We start from the raw sequence: 15656 nt of genomic DNA, 5'->3' as shown, positions 1-15656 counted from the left end.
TGTCCTCCCATATCCCCAGAGACTGTCCTCCCCTGAGACTGTCCTCCCATATCCCCCGAGACTGTTCTCCCATATCCCTCAAGACTGTCAGGAGTATCATCAGGCAAAGCTTGATTCATTGCTTGATGCTCTCTCCCAGAAAACTCAGAATTTTCTGATTGTGTCCATTTTACCAATTAGTCCATGAATGCTGACACAGGAAGGAATGTGCCTGACCTGCTCATCTTGTCATCCTGGTATAATAATCAGCATACAACAGGCTCCTAAGAAGCAAATGCTTGTTTAATGACAGGATGTCAACAGGTAGTGGAGGAATTAATGAACCACTGAATGAGTGAATGAATTAATACATTCATCTGAGATAGGAAACACACAGAGTCTGGTCCCCTGGGGGATAACTGTTGTTAATACTTATTCCAGAAAGTTCAGAATCCCACCCTAAAGATAAACAATGCACTTCTTAAAAATCACATTTGAATGTCCAAGGGTTGAATCAGAATTGATGTGAGATATTGAACATTACTTTCTGCTAGTGTTTTTCAGTTGATTTATCAATAGTTTCTCTTGGATGTTTTTTCCTTGGGGAGTTTCATGCTAAGTCAGAGATCAGAGTAATGGGATTTCAGAAATGCCGGTGAATCTGCTGTTTGCATGTTGAGAATCCTGCTTCCTCTGATTGTATTTTCTGTTTTCTGCTTCTTTGAATGATGTTTACCGAGTGGATGAGCCCTTGGGGTTCACATGGGGTACCTTTACTAACTAGGACTTGATGCTCTGTTGGTGGTGTCCCTTAACACCTTCGGTCATGATGAGTTTTCCAGCTTTGAATTTGGAAAAGGATTTGACTACAGGACTCAGCTGACCATTGGAACGATAGACCTTCGTAAGAAGCTCTCACAGTATCTGGTGAGTCGTCAGTCAGCTCAAGCGCCACAAGGGCCTGTCTGGAATCTCCGTCTTTCCAGACGGCTGCTGTTTGTGTTATTAAGTTAAATGCATGACATTTAGGATGTTAAAACATGCAAAAGTCTGTAACATTGTATTTTCCCCAGTGTTCTCAAGCATTGTGATTGACATGTCTTTGGTTATTAGTTAAAAAAAAAAGTTTCTTATTAACTGTATTTGGGTTTTGTTATTATGGTAGAAATATAATATTTCTCAGCTCAACAATTCAAAATATATGGTTGTATTAGTTTCTTGTCTTGTAGTTATAAACAAAATAACTGGCAAAGGCAGCTAAGGCAGGAAGGGTTTGTTGGGGCTCACAGCTGAATACAGCTCATCACTGCTGGATACAGCTCATCACGCTGGGAAAAGTCAGGCAGCGGAACCTTAGGCAGCTGCTCACACTGCTTCTACAGTCCGGAAGCAGAGTTGGGTGTTGCTGTAATTAGATTCCTCCTTTTTATCCGGCCTGTGGGATGGTGCTGCAGCAGCCCATGTTTAGTGTGGGTCTTCTCACCTTAATTAACCTAATCTAGAAAAATCTCTCAGTCAGGTCCAGAGGTTTGTTTCCATGGTGATTATAAATGTTATCAAGTTGAGAGTCAAGGCTGACCACTGCGCTAGCTCGTGTGCACATTGCTGTCCAATAGATCTCTAGGAAGTTTCCATTTTACAGAACTGAAACCTGTAAATCCTCAACTAGCAGTATGGCCTCTTTCTGTCCCCTCTCTACAGAGCCCAGCACCCTGACTCTGCTTTCTGTTCCTGAAACTTTCTCTACCAAGATCCCTGATATTGGCCTCAGGCAGCATTTGTCTGCTTGTGAGTGGCTTAGCGTACTATCCTCAAGGCTCGGCCATGTTGTTGCCCATGACAGGATTCTCTCCTTTGCTGCACTGTCTTTATCCATTCTCCTCTCCCCTGACACTTAGGTCACTTCCACAACTTAGCAAAGGTGAATGACGCCGTGACGAACACGCATGAGCGAACATCTCTTCAGGATCCAGTGTTCAGCTCTTTTGTGTGTGTACCCACAGATGGGATTGTGGCATGTGATAACTCTGTTTTTACAGCTTCGAGGAACACATTTACTGCTTTCCATGTTTCACAACTTCTGATCTTTCCACATCTTCCTGATCTAACCATGATGTGGTTAGTTTCTTCCCTTTCTCCTTCCTCTATTTCTTCCCTTCCTCCTCTACTTCCTTCTCTCCTTCCTGTCATTTCCCATTGTCTTCTCCCTCACTGCATCCTTTCTTGGAGTGTAGCCATCCTATTATGTATGAGGTAATGTAACATTAATGGTTGGTTATCTGTCTGTCTGCCTATCTGTCTATCTATCTATCTATCTATCTATCTATCTATCTTGAGACTGAGTCTCACCGTGTATCTCTAACTCTCCTGGAACTCTCCATGTAGACCAGGCTAGCCTGAAGTCACAATACTCTACTTGTCTCTGAAACCTGACCACCCTGGTGCCTTAAGGTTTTGGTTTGCTCAAAACATCATAATTTGTTTTATTTTTTCTACCCTTCCTCCTGTTGTCATATCACTGAATACCTAGGGTATTAACAGATCAACCAGCCCCTAATGTCATTAAACAGCTCCCAATAATTTACACAATAGAAATCCCAAGAGATTGTCAAATAGAAATCAATATGTCTCAAGTTTACTTGGCCTGTGGCCATGCTTATGCTTGGTGCCCTGTCCATTAGCTGAGGTTGTTTCCTTGAGTGGGGACACTGCCCACACCATTTGTTGGCCTGGTGCTCTCTCTAGTTTAAGCCATAAAGCCCCCTTATTGCTTGCATCCCTCCCCCAGAGGCAGAGCCTGGTCTGTAGGTAGCTTATGATATGTTTGAATAGGGTTCTTATGTAAGACGATCCCTGATAATTGTGACCCACTCATCTCACTTTGCTTTCTTTAACGTTTTTCTCTTTCTCCAGGGAAACATCGCAGAAAGGGCTTGCTGCTGTACATTTTGTAAATGTTCGGGAATTCCAGGACCTCATGGAACCCGGGGACTCCAGGCCTCAAAGGTGCCATTTGGTTGTGATTCTTTTTTCTCTAACATGCTTTGCTTTGTTAGAGTGAGCAGGGCTGCAGTACAACAGTTGAATTTGCAACCTTTGCTCCATATAATGTAATTGCCTTGGGCATTTTCTGTAATTTCCACAGTGTAGGAGTGGAATCAGAAGGGCTCACTCTGGACACAGACCCTGAGAATGACTCCTCCGTTCTCTCTTCCACATCTCTAGTGAGGTTGTTTTGGAGATTTGTAATTTATACTTTCTAAATCTGCTTTAGACAGTCTGAAAGTGTTAAGATAGTGGAGAGGGTTGTGGGTTTCCAATGGTAGATGAGACCGAGCTGCAAAGATAAAAGACAGGAGTATAGAAGATCAATTACAGCAATAGCACCGTGGCATTTTCAGTAAAAGACTGTGTCAATGCAGACAAATGAACCACATTCATTAAAAAACATGAATGAATTTTTACCTACATTGTATTGACCACAGAAAGTAGAAAAGATGAAGCAGGAGAATATATAGATAGGGATATATATATATATATATATATATATATATATATATATGTTATTATATATATGTTATTATATATATGTTATTAAAGTGAGGCTGTTCTGTCTGAGAATGCATATTTAAGCAGTTACTTATCTTTAAAGTCCAGGAAGTATTATCCTAAGTGTTAACAGTACATCCCTGAGGTGGGCTAGGGTAGTGAGTTCTGGGTGCTTGTGATGGGGTGGCCCTGGGACTGGCAATGTTTCAATTCTTGGCTGGGTGATGACTGCACAGACGTCACATATAATTATTCCACATAACTCACTGAAACAATGAAACTGCATTTATATTCACTGCATATGCATTTCCAAATGGATTTTAGGTATCACGATAGAGGGACTTTTTGTGATAAAAGTATTTTCATTTTAACAAATTTAGTCTTCATTTCTTCCCCTCAATATTTCAAAAATACTTAAATTATTTATTTTGAAGGGGTGGAGGGGCATGACTATGCAGTGGTGCACCTGTGGAGATCAGGGGACAACTTGCAGTAACAGGGTCTCTCCTTCCACTTGTGAATTCTGAGGATCGAACACGGGTCACCAGGCTTGGCAACAAGCCTCTTTACCCACTGAGCCTTCTCTTCAGTCCAAAACAGATCGATTACAATACTCGCTGAGGATTTCTGCTTTGTCTATCCGTGTGGAAGGAATGCGTACAGAATGTTTGGCTGAATTGTGACACTGTTAATTGAACTCTCTCCTCTTGCATGTCAGTAGAGATGTGCTCCAGGGCACATCTGTCTTAGGGGGTAGGGAAAGCAAATCTCAACAGATCTTTGTTACAGGTAAGCCAAGCCACTAACTGTGGCCCCCAGAGAAGTGACTTAGTTTAAAGACGGCTTTTATCAAAGCAGAAGAGAGTCAGATGAGCCCTTTGTCGGTGTTTTCTGATTTGTCAAGGATGGAGCTGGAGAGGTGTATCTGAGTTTAGTTCCCACACCCACATCAGGATGCTAGTGATCACCTGTAACTCCAGCTCCAGGGCCCTCCTCTGAACTGCACATGCTCCTGCACCCATGTACACATGTGAGAGCACACACACACACACACACACACTCACACACACACACCACACACAAATATGCATATATACACAATACATAATACGCAATACACAATACACACATGCACACAGTCTTATGATTGCTAATTCTGTGAAGAAACACCATGATGAAAAGCATCTTGAGGAGAGAAGCTTTTTTTTTTTTGGCTTATTCTTTCATATTACTGTTTACCACTGAAGGAAGTCAGGACATAAACCCAAACAGGCAGAAACATGGAGGGGTGCTGCTTACTGGCTTGCTTCTCTTGGGTTGCTCAGCCTGCTTTCTTATGAAACCTAGGACCACCAGCCCAGGGTGGCACCACCCACATGGGCTGGGCCCTTCCCTATCAATCACCAATTAAGAAAATGCCCTCCAGGCTTGCCGATAGCCTGATCTTAGAAAAACATTTTCTCAACTGAGGCTCCCTGCTCTTTGACAATTCTAGCTTGTGTCAAGTTGACCTTAAGACCTGCCAGCACATACATAAAATAATAAAAATACATATTAAAAGATGATGACCATGGATACAAGGGTGGCTCCTCATCCATCAGCAGAAGGATCTTTCTGCCGAGGGGCTTCAGAGATGAGGCCAGCTGCAGATGCTGGGTGCTTTGCAACTCATGGCTTTGTTGGCACAAAGGCCGTCCAACATTCACGGGAGAGTCTAGCCTGGACTGCCTAATGACATCCTTCATGAGTTTGAACTGACAGAGGATGGGTAAATGGCCTTCTCTCTTTCCTCCTAGGGCTCTTCAGGTCTGAAAGGCAGCAGAGGACACAGGGGAGAGGATGGAGACCCTGTAAGTCAGCACTGCCCAACCCCCAACCCCCATGAACCAACACTTACTGATTTTCTTTGTTGTGAAAAGCTTTATGGGGTAGAGGAGGTGTGTGCGTGCATGCGTGTGTACATGTGCGTGCGTGTGTGCGTGTGTGCGTGTGTCCCTGTGTCCGTGTGTCCGTGTGTGTGTGTGTGTTTTCTTTTTTAAATAGTGCTGTAGAGGAAAGGGCTGCTTTTCTCCCCCCTCGTTAACTTTAAGCTGTGGACAGGAACAGCTCACATGTCTGGGACTGAATTGTTGTTTTTAAATCAATGTTGGGAGCCTGGAATTCTCCTCTGTGTCTCTAAACAGGATGTAGTAGATTATGGGCTAGGGAGCTCCTTTTAGGCCCAGTGCTGGAGCACATGTCCTTCCATGGATAGGAAGTGGGCAGGCTGTCCCCTAGAGCTTGACTTCGTGACTAAACACTGCCCAGAGGTTTGGAAGCCTCAATATTTGACTCTAAAACCAAAACTCTCACTTGGCCTATCACCCTTGGGTAGAATGTGGAGGGACTGAAGCCCCTTGGGTGGCTTTGCTAGGCATGGGGAGTGCTTATTTCATGTCTATAATGCTTAAAGGCTCAGACTCTGAAATGAGACTTCCAAGGACTGACCCATGAGCAAGACCTTGACCAGGACATTTAGCTTTCTGATAATTTTTCTAGGACTCAAGGCCAGCCTAGCTTACTTTGAAAGGATCACTAAGGTAATCTACTACCTGGCTCACTTTGTACCCCAATGGGGTCTCTCAAACACTGCCAAGCCAGTATAAGCATGCCTTGGTGTGTGGTGAGTCACCTCTCTGCCTTGCTGAGGGCCCCACGGCAGGCTGAAAGTTCAGGCCATGGGGAATAGTGAAGCCCAAGGTCCTCTTAGCCACCTGTGGCTGTGGGCAACAACCTTGAGGTTGTGTAGGTAGGGCCCGCTCAATCTTCAGAGTAAAGGAAGCAAGACAGATAAAAGAGGGCTCACTTGCCCCTTCCCTCATGAGGAAACTGTGTTAGCTAGTTTTCTTGTTCTTCTTTAAAAAAAAAAAAAAAACAACAAAGGCATCTTAAGAAAGGAGAGCTTTATACTGGCTTATGATGTGAGAGGACATTCATCACAGTGGGTAAGTCACGGGGCAGGAGCCTGAGGCATCTGGTTACATTGTATCCACAGTCAGGAAGCAGAGAGGGATGAGAGAGCTCCTGCTCAGGCCCCCTCCTCCAAATAGCCTCTTCTCCAGATAGCCTCCTCTCTCTAGGTAGCCCTTCCTCCAGAGAGCTTTCTTTTTTTATGCAACCCTGGACCCACACCCATGAAGTGTTATCTCATGGTGTGATATCTTAGGGTGGGATTTTTTTTTTGTGTTTTTGTTTTTTAATTTTAACTAATCAAGAATATTCCTTACAGGCATACTCAGAGATGATAACTTAATCTACATAATCTCTCACATGCTGGTCCCAGGTCCCAGAAACAGTAGGTTCCCACACTTAAGTGGCACATGGTTGTTTTCTCCAGATATGTTTAACTCTGGCTCTTGGCTGTTTCTAAATATTTCCTGGGAAAATTAGGGTTAATGAGAAACATATTGACCTTATATATTCTTCCTGTGTGTATAGTCTGACTTTGGATAGACCTATACTGTGAGGAATGGCTGTGTGTGAGTGTGTGTGTGTGTGTGTGTATGTGTGTGTATGTGTGTGTGCATGCCAGAGGTCAACCACAAGTGTTGTTTCTCAGAAGCAATCTACTTTATTTTATTCAGTTTTTTGAGACATGGTTTCTCTGTATAGCCCTGGCGGTCCTTGAATTCACTCTGTAGACCAGGCTGGCCTCGAACTCAGAGATTTCTGCCTCCTGAGTGCTGGAGTTAAACATGTGTACCACGACCACTTGGCCTGCACTTTATTATTATGTTTTTAAGACAGGGTCTCTCATTTGACATGGAGTTTGTGGATTTGGATAGGCCAGCCAGCAAGAACAACTAACTGGGTTCCACTGTCTCTGTGCCCTGTTCCCAGAGCTGGGATTAAACACATACCACTATTCTTGGATTCTTAAAATGTGGGTTCTGAGATTAAACTCAGATGCTTACTCATACAGAGAAAGCACACTCCTGACTGGTGCTTCCCCCCAGCCCCAGGACAGGCTCTTCTGCCTTTGTGCTCTTTTTGCAATAATTTGTCTCCGTCTCTGTTTCTGATCAGCTCTATCCCTGGGCACTGATCTGCTTTCTGTGGCAGCAGCACTGACTTCCCCAGGGTGGCATCAGGGCCCTGGGCATGATATCATGGGATCACTAAGCAATTAGGACTGTGGCCAGGAGGCAAAGTGACTTCTGAGCCTTCGACTGCACTGTCTGATGAGAGAGTAAAGCAGCCGTGCTCACCATTACCCATTTGTGACTCATGAGGGAGGGAAGCCTGAAGGCTGACAGGGAAAGAGCGTGCGGGGCTGGAGGACCAACCGCAGCAGGAATCACTTTGTTTCAAGTTGAAGCAGCCCCTGCTCAACTTGTGTCAGCAAACAGCTGACAACTTGTGGCAAAAGTATAACTTTGGATGTATGTTTGGATTCACTTCTTAGGGAAGACGAGGAGAAATTGGGCTTCAAGGAGACAGAGGAATCATGGGATGCCCAGGGACTCGAGGTCAAAAGGTAAGCCTCTTTCTCACTTCCTCATGACAACTTCCTGGCTCCTCACATTTTCTCAATTGTTATCTCTTTCCCATCTCCTCTTCCTCTCTCCCCGGGTGACATATCAGACATATCAGTTCTTCTGTTTGTAGATGAGTTTCCAACATTCATCTAATTCCACTTGTAACCTTTATCTGGGTGTGTGGGCAGAAGTAATCAGAAAGATAATGCAAGACAACACTCTCAAGGGAGGCATCTGCTTCCTGCTGCAGAGTTAGAATCCCCCCACCCCCATTCTGCCTTTGACCCTGCAGTGACAGATGTTTAATCTTTTGCAGGGAGTCAAAGGATTTTCAGGAGCTCAGGTACTGTATCTCTTTCTCAGGCAAGTTTGACCTCCTACCTCAGATTCATTTCCTAGCAAGCCTGTCAGAGACCTCCTGGCTGCTTCAGTATTGTTGCCAGCTGTACTGACTGCTGACTCTTGTCGTCCCGCAGGGAGAACACGGAGAGGATGGGCTTGATGGACTGGATGGAGAAGAAGTGAGCCACCTGTCTCTCTCTCTCTCTCTCTCTCTCTCTCTCTCTCTCTCTCTCTCTTGAGTTCTAACGAAGCCATTCTGAAGCTGATTGCTCTAAATGAGATTTTTGTCTTATGTTTGTTTAGGGATTTTACGGATTTCGTGGGGGAAAGGGACAAAAAGGTGACCCTGGCTCTCAGGTAACTTTTCAATAATTAAGTAGCCCCTGGTGACAGATCCTGCCTCGTTTGGCTGTGCTGGCAGTTGGGAATAAAATTGACAGTGAACTTCTCCACCATCTTAGTTACCTTTTTTTCTGGCTGTGACCAAATGCCTGGTATCACCCAGAAGCCCCCAGGAAACAGCTTAAGGGGTGAAGTGCATTGTGGCTCACCGTTCAAAGGAATACAGTCTATTTTGGTGGGGAAAGCATGGTGGTTGGAGGGTCCTGGTGCGTGGACTGATTAGGAAACAGAAGTGGGACGACCAATGCTTTGCCCTTTGTTCCTATTCCTATTTTATTTAGCCAAGGATCCAAGCCCATGGGGAGGTGATATCCACAGTCAGGGTGGGTCTTCCCTTCTCAGTTTAAACCTCTTGGGATTGGCCAGCAACCCTCAGAGACCCTCCTAAAGGTATGCCTCATAGGGTCCTGAATGTTTCTTAAACTCAATCACGTTGACAAAATTAGCCATCCCAGTCACATAATGAAAGCCCATTGCCAACAAACAGGATGGCACTCTTCTGTTTGGGGCACGGGGACTACTGTACTAGTTCTTTTTCTGTTGCTGTGATAAAAATTCCTTGGCCAAAAGCAACTTAAGGAAGTTAAAGGCTTTGTTTTGGCTCATGGTTCCAGAAGGACTGGGTCCTCGTGGCAGAGAAGGCCTGCGTGGCAGCCAGCAGGAAAGACAGGGGGATGGGAAACAGGGCAAGACCATAAATGCTCAAAGGCAGCCTCCACTAATGTGCTCCAGCAAGGCTCCACCTCCTAAAGGTTCCAGAACCTCCCCAAACAGTGCCACTAACTGGGGCGGGGCCAAGAGTTCAGGTCTGTGAGCCTCTGGGGGCAGGTTTCCCATTCAAGCTACCATGACTACTATGTGATCTTCAAGAATCTCCAGCTAGGACAGTTCACTATGTGAGGTCTTTCTGTGGTTATGCTTTTCAGAGGTCTGTAAGTGAACATGTGTAGCCATCACTGGCCTTTGTATTCTTCTCTAACTTTAAAACCCAAAGAGAATGGAAACAGTCAATGCGGACATCTTTAGAGTTATAAATCATAGTGGAATACTTTGCTTATTTTAAAATCATCCCCACAGTTGGCTCTATCTTTATGTTCTGACCCATTTATTTATCAAATATCTTTGAGCATCTCAAACAGACTAGATACTGAATGATTTGTCAAGGATCCAGAGATGTGGGTGGACCACATGTCATCCTCACCCTCAAGGAGCCCATAGGACACAGAAGTGGCTGGGACCAGTTAGGTTCCTTCTGACCCCAGTCAGCTTGGAGATGGGGGTGTCAAGGAAGTTTTCTTGAAACCAGGAATGAACTGCAGTTAGCAAGGCATAGATGTGGAGGAGGAACATTCTAGACCAAGGGTAAGCAAGCACTTGAGGCTGGGGGCCACTGCCAGTTGCTCTGCCTGGAAGGAACAGGTGGAGGAAGATGGGTTTCAATAGGTTGTAAGAAGAGACTTGGACAGATCCAGTGAGCCATGAAGCTGTGTGTGTGTGTGTGTGTGTGTGTGTGTGTGTGTGTGTGCATGCTTGCTTGTGTGTGTGTGCACTCATAGAAGGGTTTAAACAGAAAACAATCAAATTTCTGTTTCAGAAATGTTACTTGGAAGTAGTGCAGGGACTGTTGGGGTTGCCATGGATATAAGGAAGGTTTAAGGGTGGGTCTGTAGTGATTGAGGGGGGATGGGATGAAGCTTTGAAGCATAGCAGTCACAAAAAGAGCAGGCACATGATATATTCGGTACATGCAGGGACCAGCCAGATGAGATGAGCAACCAATGTTGGTGCAAGAAGCCACCCTCAGGCTATTCAGACTAAATCCTGCCTTCCTGTGGCTCCTTAGGAACCTCGTTGTCCCATTGTAACCCTGGCTCAGGGACATAGGGCAGCAGAAACCGGGGAATCAGTCAGAATGCTTTCAGGGACCCATGAACCCATGTGTGGGTGAATTTCACTGGAAAGTTGTTTGAGGTGACAGTAGAAACCCCTGGTGAGGTTTCTTGTGGAGAACAGAAGTGCTAAACTTGCTAGACAGTCCAACTAGGACAGCCAGTGTCCATTTGTGACTGCCCACATTCATTGAAAGAAAAAAATTCCACCCTTCTGTCTCCCTAGCCACAGTTCAAGTGCTGCATAGCCAGAGATGGCGAGGGGAACAAGGCGTTTTCCCCAACTGCTGAACGTTCCATTGCACAACCCTGTGCTGCTCAACCATGAGAAGGTTTCCTGTTTCTTAGGCTGGCCATGGCTTAAACTTGAACTTGGGTAGTCTAAGGGCACTTGGGGGTGGCAGGAAAACAGAAATTATTTTACCTGATTGGCTATCTTCTCTATGTGTACTGTTTGGCATTTAATGCCATTATAAAAGCCATTTACAGGATAACACAGAAGCTCATTTTGTTCTGTATGTCTGTCCATCTGTCTGTCCATCCATCCATCCATCCATCCATCCATCTTTTTCAGGGCCACCCAGGTTCCAGAGGTGCTCCTGGGGAAGATGGCGAGAAGGGCTTCCCAGGGGATCCTGTAAGTTACCAGATCCTACTTAGCTCTGAAGTTTATCTTGGCACAATTCAGCTTCTGCTCTTCTTAGTGATTTCCACTGAAGTACAGGCAAGGGCTGGCCTTGGGAGCTGGGCAGGAACTGTTTGTTACCTGAGGATTTCTTATTTGGGGGAAAACCTATCCAAATCTGACATGGACTGATTATTTTAAAGGCTTAGATTGGGGATCTAAAGTTCCATTGCATGAATTCTCACAGTGTGTTGAGACTTCCAACTTACTATAGTGAAAACTTCCTTTGCTTTAGTTGTCAGATAGACATTGCATCCCAGAGCTTGATTATTTGTGTTTTGTTTGTTGGTTGGTTTAACAGCATTGGGACTCACACTCAGGTCCCTGTGCCTACTGGGCAAGCACTGTACCACAGACCTACATTCCTAGCAAGATTATCTCTTGCTGACTCAATTATAGGAGGCTTTCATTCCACATCTGAGGGACTGACTTGGCACTGTTTGGGCCAGTGCCTCAGTGAAGCCACATTGCAGGAAAGTTACTGCACAGCACGTACCCTTAGAACACTGCATCAGTCACCAGATTGCCCTCATCTGGAGCAGATGTTATTTTTTAAGAGTTTCAAGTTGGAGATTTTTCTTATACTTCATCCATTAGCTTGAATTAGCCCAGCAGTTCTCAACCTTCTAATGTTTCTATCCTTTAATACTTGTCCCCATGTTATGGTGACCCCCCCAACCATAAAATTATTTTTGTTGCTACTTAATAACTGTAATTTTGCTACTGTTATGAATTGTAATGTAATTATATTTGGAGATGGAGATTTGCCAAAAGGGGTCATGATCCCCGGGTTGAGACTGCTGAAGCCTACCTAACACTTAAATATTATACCATTAAAAAAAAAAGTGCCTGGTGGCACCGTCCTCGAATTCCAGCTGTGCAGGTCGCTGATACAGGAGCATCTCAAGTCCAAAGCAGCCTGAACAACTTAGTGAGACCCCATCTCAAAAATCTGTCAGTGACAGAAATTTTGCCTGATGTGTTTGTTCTAAGTCCTGGGTTTAATTTCATGTACCACACAAGGGGGAAAAAAAAAAGGAAGAAAGAGAAAAAGAAAGCCTGATGGGGCACACACATGTAATCCTAGAACTCAAAAGGCTGACGCAAGAGGATAGTTGTGAGTTCAAGGCCAGCTGGTCTCTAAAGCCATGAGTTCAAGGCCATTCTGGGCTCTATGGCAAGGCTTTGTGTCTAAACTGTTGCATTAACTCCCTCACTCTGGTGTTTCTGGTCTCTAATCATTTCTGAAATCATCTCCTAGGGTAACCCAGGACGAGACAGCGACATCAAAGGCCGGAAGGGCACCAAGGGAGAACAAGGAAGACAAGTAATTGGATCTATGTTACATAGATAAGTTGACTGATTCTGTTGTTGAGCTAAGTAAGTTTAGTGAGGTGTATGAACAAACACCCACCAAGTCATCTATAGATAGAAGAAAATAAGAAGGTATGTCTGAAGTAGGCTATACATTTGAGGGACAGTATTAATATTCTGGGAAATGATAATATACCTCACTTGTCACTATTTACCTACAGAATGTTGCTACCCCTATCCTGGTCCTTGTTGGACATCTTACTAACACTGTCCTCTACAGACTGGTTCCAGCAGGACTCCCTTATTCTGCTGTCTTGATGGCATTTGATATTTCATGGTGACAGCTTTATAACCTACTCAGGACTTATAACCTGCTTTTGACTTATGGCTTTGGGAAATTATTGTGTTTCTAGGGGAGAACTGGGCAGAAGGGGACAAATGGCAGTCCCAGCTCCAGAGGAAGCAGGGTGAGTACATCCCAGATATTTCTCTCTCTCCTTATCACTTGTGACGGACACAGGGACATGGAGACAGCAGATCTGTGCCTGGAAGGTACATTTGCAGGCATTCTAAAATCTCAATGCTACTCACCTTTTGGGCCTGAGAATTCTTTCTTATGGAGGACTGTCTTGCAATACTCCTGGGCTCTGCTCATCTGCCTACCCATATAACACCCCAAAATGTCTTTTCAGATACTGCCAAATGTCTACAGCTGCTGGTTGTGGGAGGCAAAATCATCTGTGGCTAATAGACTCCATTCTCCAGTCTGCCTTAACCCTTTAGCCTTTAAGATGTTTCTGAATGCCTTTGAAGAGAGCCGATACCATGAACATTCACACTCTCCTCTCCCAACTTAGCATTTGGGAGCTATGCCAGAACATTATGGACTGGGTGGACATAATCTCAAGGTCTTTACACATTGACAGTAGGAAGGGAGAACAGGAGTGGCTTCTTCCTGAATGGACTCTCAAACCCTGGCTATTAGGGCCAACATTGGCAGCCCACTCAATGGAAGCCCTGGGGTAGCTTATGTAGCATCTCGTGATATCAACCCTATCTCCCCCTGTCCCCAAATAGGACATTAGATTTTCCTCAATTTTTAAGAATCAACCAAGAAACCACATTACCTTTTGTGGATTATTGAAGTTAGAGATGATACGAAGAGAAGGGTCCTGGCACATACCCTTGGCTGGCCTGGACGTCACTATGAATAGACAAGGCTGGCCTAGAACTCACCTTGTAGATCGGGCTAGCCTCAAACTGACAGAAAATCCTCCTACCCCTGCCTCCTGTGTGCTGGGATTATAGGTGTCCCCCACCACAACTGGCCCAGGATGACATTTGTGTTGAAAGCTCCTCTGTTTCATAGTCAGCATGGACATGATCACAGTGAAGAATGTTCAGAGTCCTGAATTTGACCCTAATTTGTATGAAGGAAATAAAAATAGTTCGCTTTCTTTTCTTTTCTTTTGGATGGTTCTCAACCCTTGAAGGCCGTAGCCTGCTGCCCTTTTTCCTGGGAACAGAGACTCCATCCTAGCCCGTCTTGCCTTTGTTTATCCTGAACAGCAAAGATCCTAAGCCAGAGGGCCTGGTCTTCCCGAGCTTCTGGGACCATTCCCTAGGATTGTGCCTTCCAGACTCAAGTGAATTAAGATGTCATTGTGGGAAGGCAGCAGAGCCATGGGATGAGCTAAGTGTTATAAATTTTAGAGATAAATATATCTGTTGGCTGAAGAGAAAAAGGATTTTAGTTTAAATAGGTTTATAGCTGACACATAAATCATGCACTTTAAAAACAGATTCTTGGGGAGTAGGAAGGGATGAATCCGTGGACATAGTCTGTGCCTTTTAAATCACTGTAAGGACAGAAGGACCTCAGCTTCATCTCTATCCTTTACAAACGATTTCCCTGCTTTGTAATTTCTTTTCTTTGGAATTAAATAAGGCAACATTCATATTCATGGTCATTACCAAGCAACCCGGGGTTTCCAATGTGGGCCAGAATTCTGTTGTGAGATTCAGAGCCTCTTGAGTGGAAAATGAATTGTAAACAACACACCCCAACCCCAGGCATGGGTTCCCTGTGCGACCGAACTTCAACCTACATAAATTAATCATCACAACAGCTGTTACTAAAACAATGGCTCAACATACTGACAACCATACAGGAAGCCACATTTCAGACCCAGGGCCACGTGCAAAGGTGGCCACATGCGTAGAGTCTTTCTGACATTTGTACTTCTAATGTATCATCTGTTTTGTAGCAGATCCCCATCTAATCACTTTTAAATACTCATTTAGATAAAACCCATAAGACCCCTGCCAGGGTGGATTATATCATCATACCCGCATTAGACCCGAACAAATCAAGACTTGAGCAGCCTGCCCTAGGTCACAATATCTAGTAAGTGACTGAGCTGGGCTTTGAGCTCAGATGCTCCCACTTTAGAGTCTATGCTCCTGAGGACTATGTGAGGCTTACTGTACATTTTCTTTGAGCTACCTAGGCTTTAAATAGTGGGGCCGAAGGCAAGAGAGTGTGATATTTCTAAGGCTGTGCCTCTAAGGACAATGTTGTACAAAAACAATTTTACAAAATAAACATTCTTCCTTTCAGCCTTTCTTCTCTACAACCCCATCTTTTTTTTTTTTTTTTTTTTTAGAGGAAGAGTCTCTTTCATCCTGTAGCTCAGGCTGGCATTGAACTTACTATGTAAACCAGGCTTGTCTTGAACTCAAGGTCTTTGTGCCTTGGCCTGTCAAGTGATACGATTGTAGTCATGTACCACTGTGACCAGCTTATCCTTACTTTTATTTTTCACGTGTGTGCATGTGTGTGTATATGTGCACTTGCATCCAGGTGCCCATGGAGGCCAGAAGAGGATGCTGAGTTACCCCCTGGAGTGGGTCCTCTGCAAGAGCAGCAAACACATTTACCTGGGAAGAGACCACACTAGCCCTTAACCTTGCTTTGTG

At 44.6% G+C, this 15656-nt stretch overlaps 1 protein-coding gene across 1 annotated transcript in view; it reads left to right on the top strand.

The window, feature by feature from the left end:
* Positions 1–15656, top strand: part of Col6a5 (collagen type VI alpha 5 chain) — a 100140-nt gene that overhangs the window by 35957 nt on the left and 48527 nt on the right. The window contains exons 11-20 of the mRNA XM_034484273.2: positions 764–906; positions 2893–2985; positions 5325–5378; positions 7973–8044; positions 8362–8388; positions 8522–8566; positions 8691–8744; positions 11253–11315; positions 12625–12690; positions 13091–13144. Coding sequence (XP_034340164.1) covers positions 764–906; positions 2893–2985; positions 5325–5378; positions 7973–8044; positions 8362–8388; positions 8522–8566; positions 8691–8744; positions 11253–11315; positions 12625–12690; positions 13091–13144 — 671 coding nt within the window. The remainder of the gene's footprint in view (positions 1–763; positions 907–2892; positions 2986–5324; positions 5379–7972; positions 8045–8361; positions 8389–8521; positions 8567–8690; positions 8745–11252; positions 11316–12624; positions 12691–13090; positions 13145–15656) is intronic.

Source organism: Arvicanthis niloticus, chromosome 21 (genome assembly GCF_011762505.2).
Source record: "Arvicanthis niloticus isolate mArvNil1 chromosome 21, mArvNil1.pat.X, whole genome shotgun sequence".
Taxonomy (NCBI): Eukaryota; Metazoa; Chordata; class Mammalia; order Rodentia; family Muridae; genus Arvicanthis; species Arvicanthis niloticus.
The sequence above is the reverse complement of the archived record's forward strand: the minus strand, read 5'-3'. Positions and strand labels throughout refer to the sequence as shown.